This window comes from Danio rerio, chromosome 9, assembly GCF_052040795.2.
Source record: "Danio rerio strain M-AB ecotype USA chromosome 9, GRCz13ab, whole genome shotgun sequence".
NCBI classification, from domain to species: Eukaryota; Metazoa; Chordata; class Actinopteri; order Cypriniformes; family Danionidae; genus Danio; species Danio rerio.
The window spans coordinates 21,240,001-21,250,000 of NC_141029.1; the positions used below are offsets into that span (position 1 = coordinate 21,240,001).

At 32.6% G+C, this 10,000-nt stretch overlaps 1 protein-coding gene across 2 annotated transcripts in view; it reads left to right on the forward strand.

The window, feature by feature from the left end:
• slc37a1 (solute carrier family 37 member 1) overlaps positions 1 to 10,000 on the forward strand; it is a 52,046-nt gene that overhangs the window by 30,934 nt on the left and 11,112 nt on the right. For both annotated transcript variants that reach the window (XM_087266388.1, NM_001007439.1), the window contains exons 16-19: positions 1 to 17; positions 5,600 to 5,678; positions 5,757 to 5,854; positions 6,849 to 6,913. The exon at positions 1 to 17 is cut by the window's left edge and continues 57 nt beyond it. In XM_087266388.1, coding sequence (XP_087122514.1) covers positions 1 to 17; positions 5,600 to 5,678; positions 5,757 to 5,854; positions 6,849 to 6,913 — 259 coding nt within the window. The remainder of the gene's footprint in view (positions 18 to 5,599; positions 5,679 to 5,756; positions 5,855 to 6,848; positions 6,914 to 10,000) is intronic.

Here is a 10,000-nt window from a genome sequence, read left to right on the forward strand (position 1 = left end):
CTGTTTCTGCTGACCTGGTAAGTGTGTGTGTGTGTGTGTGTGTGTGTGTGTGTGTGTGTGTGTGTGTGTGTGTGTGTGTGTGTGTGTGTGTGTGTGTGTGTGTGTGTGGAGTTTTTGTTTTTTTGTTTGTTATTATCATTCATATATATATATATATATATATATATATATATATATATATATATATATATATATATATATATATATATATACACGCATACTATTACAGTTGTTGAATCTGGGTTCAAACGGATCATTTGATTTACTCAATCGATTATTAAGACAGGGACTTGCTGCAGTCTACTGGCCATTTTAGTTTCATATTTATGATTATTATCCATGACTGGCCTAAAGGTACCAGCACAAAAATGCACTCAGCAAAATCAAGTTTCAATATTAAAATATATCCCCAACAATATTTGGATGTTGTTATTATTATTATTATTATTATTATTATTATTTTTAAATCATTATTATTATTATTATTAGAGATCCTGCAAATATCAGCCAGGTTTCAGATGAAAATATGAGCCGAATAAAAAAGCAATTCTAACCTGCAATGCAAAGCAGTGTTCAGCAATCTGGTTTCGCTCTGAATCAGCTTGAATTGTTAAACATGAAATAAAATGTTACTGTCAATAAAATGCAGTTACATGGAAAAATAATAAATAATTATTACGAAGCATTTTCAGTTTTCGGCCAAGTGCACAAAGAATAGTCAGTTTCAGTTTTGACCCTGAATTTGTTATTGATATTATTGTTATAGTTATGGTGTAATTATTGATTTATCTACCGAGTAATATGAATTAATTACATGTACTTACTAAAGGATTAGAATTCTCTTTTCAAAAGCAGTTTAACTATAAGACCTGGGGCCTGTTTCAGTAAGGAGGTTCAAACAACTCGGAGTTTAAACTTGATCCAGACATGAGCGTGCCAAGTTTTCTTCACTGTGTCTATTACCTGTGATAATCGCGTATTCTTCCCGCCATGGGTGAACAGCGCTTATATTTCTAAAGCCCTTTCTGTTGAGGACAATAACCAATCATAGCCGTGTAAGAGCCGCCTGTCATCGCTCAAAAAGCAGGCGGTATAATATTGACATGAGTTTATTAGCTGTAAATGCTCGTGCTGTCTTCTGTGCATGAGTTTTGTTTGATACATCCAGGAAGAGTGTTTTCTTTGAGCAGGTCAAATTAAGGGCACAGTTAGTATATCTGACTGCTGTATTAAAGGACAAAATTTTATTACAAAAAACCCTTTAACTGTCACACCAAGACAAAAGCAATATAATTTTTTTGATTGCATTTCTTAACTCCTAATGTCGCTAGTTAACACAATCAGTGCATTTTTATTCAACACATCACATTATTTCTAAAATATCAGCCTCTACCAAATGGTTGAGATGTTGGTTTATGGTAAAAGTACCAAAATTAATAAATATACTACAGAAAATATGAACTGTAAGACCAATTTCATTAAAAACATAATAAAAATAAATAAAAATTATTACTAAATCATAGCCATAAGCCGTAAAATATTTCAGATTTTCATTTAACACAGTAATATACACATTTTCCTGTTTTTTTTTTACAATAAAATCAAAATCAAGTGAATTTGTGAAGCAGGATTTAGTTTGCTTGTTTAGTTTAAAGCTTTTTATTTTAAAGCAATCAAACTTTAAAACTCCCAAAGTGTGAGTGTGTCATTGTGTGAGTGAGAGTGAGAGTGAATAATGTGTAAGAGAAAACAACAGTGTGATTGTACCTGTGTGTGCGTGCGTGTGCGTGCGTGTGCGTGCGTGTGCGTGCGTGTGTGTGTGTGTGTGTGTGTGTGTGTGTGTGTGTGTGTGTGTGTGTGTGTGTGTGTGTGTGTGTGTGTGTGTGTGTGTGTGTGTGTGTGTGTGTGTGTGTGTGTGTGTGTGTGTGTGTGTAAGAGAGAGTGTAAAAACAATTGCAACCTATGTAATGTCCCCACAATTCACAAAAATGTGTGTGTGAGAGAGAGAGAGATAGAGAGAGAACTGTGTGTGAGAGTGAATGAATGTGTGAGAGTGGGGAGAGAGTGTACATTAAGGTTTGTGCAGGGCAGTGTGTGTGTGAGAGAGAGAGAGAGAGTGTGTATGTGAGTGAACATGCTGAATTATCTCATCAGTGAAGTGATTTTCTGGTAAAAGGGCCTGACGATGTGAGCTCTTGTACCATAGAAACTATTTACAGAGAAAAACAGTATCATAAGCCATGTTTCTTTTCGTTCTGCTTAATCAAGTACCCCAAAAAGATATTTAAAATAAACAAAACAATTAGTGTATTTTGACTGCTTTCTTTAATAACTACATTACACAATACTTGTACTTTTACTTTCAGTACTTGAGTAGTAAATTTTGAAATAAACTACTAGTAATACTTAAGTACAAAAAATGTTGAATACTTTTGTACTTCCACTTAAGTATGGTGCTTAAAGAGCACTTCTACTTCTACTCAAGTCAATTTTTGATAAAGCACTTGTACTTTTACTTAAGTATGGGTCTCTAGTACTTTATACATCTCTGTACGTGACTTTGTTCTGTGTGTGACAAAAATGTAGGCAATAGCTGTGTTTCCATCCAAATATATTACATAAATTTGTGAAAAACTGGAATAACGCCTAAAAGATGAAGCAGCATTTTTATCCAACGAGTCAAAGAGAACACAATCGTCACTTCCTGATTAACTTGCGCCAAATATCAACAGTAAAAAACAGAATTTACTGCGGTAGAACAAGCTGCGTCAATGATTTTTTATTTAAGACTTGCGCCTCAGAAGACAATTGAAACACAATGAACACGTGGGGGTGTTTGAAGCCAGACGCGGAGATCTTGACACGCTCCTGACGCCCGGAGGTGATTAATTATCTACACTAATACTGAAACAGTTAAGGCATTTTAGAATGACTAAAACAACATTTAAGATGTTCTACTGTGTGCTTAGTCTGCTGGTTTGTCCATTCACACACATTTTCATCATCATCTCTAACAAACCTTTTTTTTAATGTACATACTGTAATTTGTTAAGTGCACTTCGTAGTTTATGCGCATCTTTTTTTATCAAATAAAAGTTTAACCTACTCAGTTATGCACATGTTTTATTATGCATATTTTCAAAAGTTATGTGAATCATGAAGTTTCCATCAATTGTTTTTATGGGCATCTCCAAAATGAGCTCTAAAATATGTGTGTGGAAATGTAAGGCTAAGGCGAGAAATCCGCTTCATCTTTAAAAAAAGGGCAGGAGACCGACAGAAACTCAGAGTTTAGAGAATAAAACCTGCTTCGGACCAGGTTAGATTCACAGAGTAAGTTACCACAGTAAATGACTCTGAGTTAAAGTTGCCTTTCTTTCAGAAACAGGCTTGACTTACCCTGATTTCTTGAGTTTAACAAACCTGCCATTTTGAAACGGAAAACCCAGAATTTCTCTCATTTCAGGGTTAAAATACTCTGAGTTTTCACTTAACCTCCTTTCTGAAACAGGCTCCTGTTCTATTAGATTGTGTCTACTTTAATTCTGTGAGGTCTACTCAGATTCTGTGAGTTTAATTCTGTATTTTATTCAGTTCATTCCTTTTGAAGATCACACTTTAGTTTAGGTCACAATTCATGCTATAAACTACTGGCTTATTACCTGCCTATTATTTAGATATTAACTGTACATTTGTAGTTATGAAGTATGATCTTATTCCACATCCCTAATCCTACCCAAAACCTAAACCCAACTCCTACTTTACTAGAGGTAATATATACACATATATATATACATACATAATACAGTTTCTAAAGTTCTGGTGATGAACTCAAAAATTGATCTTCTTTAGTACAAATAACAGACCCATAGGCCTACTGTATATGACAGATTGCAGAATCTAACTAAAAACATGATGCTTGCTGTAAATTAGGCAACATTATTTGAGTATTCATTATGACACTAATCTGTTGTGGGCCAGATTTTGTTTCCTTATTTAAAATAAGATTTTTCTTTGAAATCTGTAATAGGCTACCACTATTGACCCTAATCGTTGGTAAAATAACCAGCCTTTTAGCAAAGCCTGAAATGTTCCTGCATATTTGAAGCTGACTAAACTGTCTGAGGCCAGTTTTACTTAATAAACACTTCCTCGCCTAAACTCGACGCAAATGAGGTGGAAAAACTAAAAGCATGTCTGAAATTATTTTTTGTCTGAAAAATTATTATTTTTGAAACTAATTTCATTTGGTATAATTTGTTGTTTTTTTATGTATTTTTGTTGGTCAGTTATCTACAAAATAAACAAGAACATTGGAGGTGAAGTTTAAAACAAGATCCGCTTATATGCTTTGGCACACAAACTGACAAACAGGTCGGTTAAATAAGATATTAATATAAATAAAATTACAGTGAAATATTCACAATTTCAGAGTAGCCTTTATTAAGCTAAATCTTTTTCTGTTAATGACAATCCATATGTGCCCGCCAGTTTCTTCAACTACTTTGACCACAATGGGCCAGACTATTAGCAGCACTTAAAGTATTCACCTCGGAAGAACGAACTCGGTCGAAAGGATATGAGAACAAAAACTTACTGTGAGAATAATTTTACAGAGCGGCGCATGTCGCGTCTGTGCAGCCAGTGCATGAATGAAGCGCTGAAACATGCACAGCTTTCCGGTATCTGTGGACACTTTCAAAACAGCAGCACAAAGGGAAGAAATCAGTGCATTGAGGATCTGTCCAATGTATTATTGAGCCTTTTCTAATTTAAAGTGTCAGATAGGCCTACTGTGTGTGAAAAGCAGGTAATAACCCTCTCTACTCCAGTGTTGCCAATGCGATCTGCTGATCTAACACACACCGTGCAACATGATTTAGAAACAGCAATGAACTCCATGTCAAAATGAACCCATTTAATGCAAAACAAAATGCTTTTCTCCATTGAATATTTATATTAACAGGAACAGTTATTCTTGGAGAAAGTTTTTCATGTTGTCGTGAACGCGACACGCAGTTTGAATTGTGAATAAATGGAGTATGATTGATAGGCACAGCGAAGGGAAGCACTGAACTGAACATGAATTTGCACGTGAATATTCATCAGTACTTCACATTAAACTATACAATGGCTTCAGAATATTCGGGTTGTAGTGACCTACATGATAAATTTCTAGTGCCTTATAATACGCTACCTTCGTGGCTTTTGTTGGCTTATAAATTAGATCAGATTTGGATCGGTACCAGCTGGCAAATACCCCATCCATCAAAAATATGTATTATCAAACTGATATCCGATCCAAGTATTGGGATCAGTGCATCCCTATACTTTACTAACTATAAATAAACTTATTAATAATTAAATTAATTTAATTAATTATTAAATTATTAATACCACAAAACAGTGTTAAAAATCTTGGTAACACTTTAAAGTTTTTCGCAAAAAATTTGTTGTAGGATCTTTATATAATGTAACTGCAGCATACATTTTCTCCGAATTAAAATAGCCATAGAAACCGGTCTAGTGTATGTGTTTGTGTACAGTACCCTTCTGATGCTTGTTTTCCTCTGATGGATTGTTTGTTTTAATCGTGCAGGGCACACACAAGAGTCTGAAGGGCAATGCCAGGGCTCTCTCTACAGTGACGGCTATTATAGATGGCACAGGGTCTGTTGGTAAGTGCGCTCAACTCTAACACTGCTATTTTATTAAAGGGCTGAGAGAGGTCAGATTGAACTGTTGTTGTTGTGTAGGTGCTGCTGTGGGACCTTTGCTGGCTGGTCTGCTGTCAGCGCGGGGATGGGATCAGGTCTTTTACATGCTCATGACTGCTGACTTCTTTGCACTTTTGGTAGGTTGACATAATTGCAGTCTGTGTATTTTCCGGAGCTTTTTAAAGCACTCTAAGGTTAGTGTATGCTCTATTCAGCAGTTTAAGTGTCTGTCAACTTTTAATCAAAGAATGAATTGAAGAATGAACTATTAGGGCTCAGAACAATAATTTCTGTCTAATGTTTACATTTGGCAAATAGCCATGTAATAAGCAGGATAAAGTACATCCAGACGGTTGTTATCACAGAATAAGGATTTACATTCTTATTGGCAGTTGTTTAAGATTGATAGGCTTTATTCTGCAAAAACAATCGCCTAAATGTAATTATTCCTGCTTATTACATGGCTATTCATCACAAAATGTAAAAATTAGATACAAAAAATTTGTTCTAAGCCATTATAAAAATATATTATGCCCCTTTCACACGGGGCTTCAGCATCAACGCTTGACAGAGGGAATGTCTGAAGTTGGGGCTGACATGATCGTCATTGCAGCGTCAGCCAATGAAATTAGTCAGCAATAGGCTACTGTCTGAGATGGTGTATTTGCATACAGCGATCTAATTGGCTAAGGCTTTCATCGACGCTTGAAAGGTTGAGCAAGTCCCAACTTCTGCAGCAAGCAACAACTCTGAAGTGGCGCCGATGGATCTACAATGCAGTTCGGCAATACTTAACTGTATTGCAATAAAATTCTAATCTAATCATGACAACCTTTATACTGTTGCAAAAGTCTAACTTGTCTGAATACATTTTTACTGTACTGTTTTTTTTTTTTTTTTTTTTTTATTATTTAGGAAGAGTAAGAGAATTCATCCTGAGTGACCAGTTGCAGTTACATATTTAAATCATAATATTGTAGTCTAAACATAAAGCAATCATAACTATATATTTTTTAAACTTTAAACTATATATAAACGTATATAAACTATATGTATTGTTGTTAACCAAAAACAGGTTTATTTTCCATAGCGGACTTTAAAAACCACCATGATTTTTTGTATGTTCTGTAGCTTTTGCTGAGGCTTGTGATGAAGGAGCTTCGCTATCATAGGAACAGGCCAGGAATCGCCGTCGAGTGAGTGCAATTTTATTCTTTTTTTTTTCCGTTAATATTACAGTTGAAAAGTAATGAGCATACTACAAAAACACAGTTCTCACAAAATGTTTGTCTATAAAACTGAATTCAACATTCTTTTACTTACCCATTGGGAGATTATTTTGCTTGTTTTAGAAAGCCTCCCATAATTTTGTCCTATTATTTCTATAAACAAAATACTTTTTACTTGTCTAGAAAATGGAAAATACTTCTGATTTGAGATATTTGAACTAAAACAGTTGCACCGAGTTTTTCAGTCCTTGAGTAAATTTAAAATGAAACAAAAAGAAGCGATTTAAAACATGCCAGATTTATTTATTTATTTTATATATATATATATATATATATATATATATATATATATATATATATATATATATATATATATATATATATATATATATATATATATATATATAAAATATATATACATATATAAAATATATATACATACACACACACACACACACACACTCACACACACAAAGTTTAAAGTCAGAATTATTAGCCCCCTGTTTATTTTTTTTCCCCAATTTCTTTTTAACGGAGAGCAGATTTCTTCCAACACATTTCCAAACATAATAGCTTTAATAACTCATTTATAATAACTGATTTTTTTTTTTATCATTTGGCTATGATGATAGTAAATAATATTTTACTAGATATTTTTCAAGACATTTCTATACAGCTTAAATTGACATTTAAAGGCTTATCTGGGTTAATTAGGTTAACTAGGCAGGTTAGGGTAGTTAGGCAAGTTATTGTATAACGATGGTTTGTTCTGTAGACTATCGAAAAAATATTTAAAAAAAAAATTCAAAGGGGGCTAATAATTTTTACTTCAACTGTATATACATACTATATATATATACATATATATACTATTAGCCCCCCTTTGAATATTTTTTTCTTTATTTAATATTTCTATATAATTATATATAATACTTTATTTAATAAATGATGTTTAGCAGAGCAAGGAAATTTTCACACTATGTCTGATAATATTTTTTTCTTATGGAGAAAGTCTTATTTGTTTTATTTCAGCTTGAATAAAACCAGTTTTTATTTTTTTTTTAAATCCATTTTAAGGACAAAATTATTAGCCCCTTTAAGCTATTTTTTTTTATAGTCTACAGAACAAACCATCGATATGCAATGACTTGCCTAATTACCCTAACATGCCTAGTAAACCTATTTAACCTATTAAGTTTTTAAATGTAACTTTAAGCTGTGTAAAAGTGTCTTTATAAATATTTTGTAAAATATTATTCACTGCCATCATGGCAAAGATAAAATAAATCAGTTATTAGAAATGAGTTATTAAAACTCTTATATTTAGAAATATGTTGAAAAAAATGTATCTATTAAACAGAAATTGGGGAAAAAATAAACAGAGGGGCTAAAAATTCTGACTTCAACTGTGTATATATATATATATATATATATATATATATATATATATATATATATATATATGGTCAATTCCATGAAAATGTCAACCTTATCATGAAAAAATAAACTTTTGACCAAAATAACAAAACCTATTTAAATTTGCTCATTAAGGTCTATATTTTATTGTAATGATGTGCTCTTGTTGAATTTTTAAGGAAATTGGTTTGTTTATCCATGAAATATGAGGATTGTGCCAATGGTAAATTTAATTATAATCCAACCACATTTCGTGCTTTAGAAAAAGGGATTAAAGACTCACCTTTTCCATGCTTTATGTTAACAGTAATCATTCTGCAGAAGGATTGGAGTCTGTAGTATGAATAATTACCCTTACTTTTTCATAACATTACTGCCCTTTTGATTTATGAGCTACATATTTAAGACATCACGCAGCTTCGGTCACGTGTCACGTCCGTAACGATTTAATAAAAAAGTTTATATTGTGGAATAAATATTATAACAAATAAAATGAAACTTTGTATACAAAGCCAAAATATGTCCATACTAATTATGATCGCCAACTCATCTCAGGTCTTTGCTTTAAACAACTACAATTTTGCGTTACGGACGTGACCATTTTTGAACTCCTTATTAATATAAGCCAATGACTAGCGCATATTTGTTCATTATGATGCTGCATTACAATTACTGACTTGCATTACATAACATCCATATGTTATATCAAGAACTAAACATTTCAGTTAGCTATAAACCATTTTAGTAACATTTCAAAAATAAATGTTTAATAAAGAGAACAACATTTTACATGCCATAATCTTGACGCATAATCTTGGTGTTTTGGCGATGCAGCACCTTGTGTTGAAGCACTTCTTGTTTCTTTTGTAGATAGGCTAACTGACCGTCAAATAATAGATCAAATAGTTAAGATACAATTTATGCCAAACTAGGAATGCTGATTTCGATTCATGTTGCCAATCAACAACCGCTCGTTAAGCGATATTAACCGTTAACAGATTAATATCAAAATATTATTTAATAAAAAAAAAATTGACGTGCCTATTTTGTCTGACACATTAAATATTGCATTTTAAAATACTGATTTAGGTTATTTTAACATGCAAACAGCATACAGAAGGAGCATGTTCACGCACCTGCAGTGTTTTTTAGCAGCACAGAATAACTGAATAAACTAACAAAAATAATAAAATAATAAAATAAATAAATCCTGCTCTAAACCTTTTTACTTAAATGACAAATTAAGATTACAAAACGAAAACATTGACTGAATGCTTTTTAAGAATCGGCATAGACTGTTTGTCCAATCGTGTTTTTTTTTTTTCTTCCGTCAATTAAAAATATTAGGCTAGCTCAAATAGATTGCTTTACGGAAAAAATGCATTCAATTAATGCTCCGCTGTTATAATATTACAAAACCTGTCATCATTTTTAATAGAGGTCATTAGTTTAAAGATTATGTCTTAATTATGATTTATTAGCCTATTTCCTCTGTCTTACTTGCGGTTCATGTGCGCGCGCGCGAGTATAGTGAAAGATAATGACAATGAACCATAAGGCTTTGAACCTATACTTTTTGTTAAATATAGGCTAGGGATATAACAATTTTGTTATGTACATGTGATACTGTATTAATTT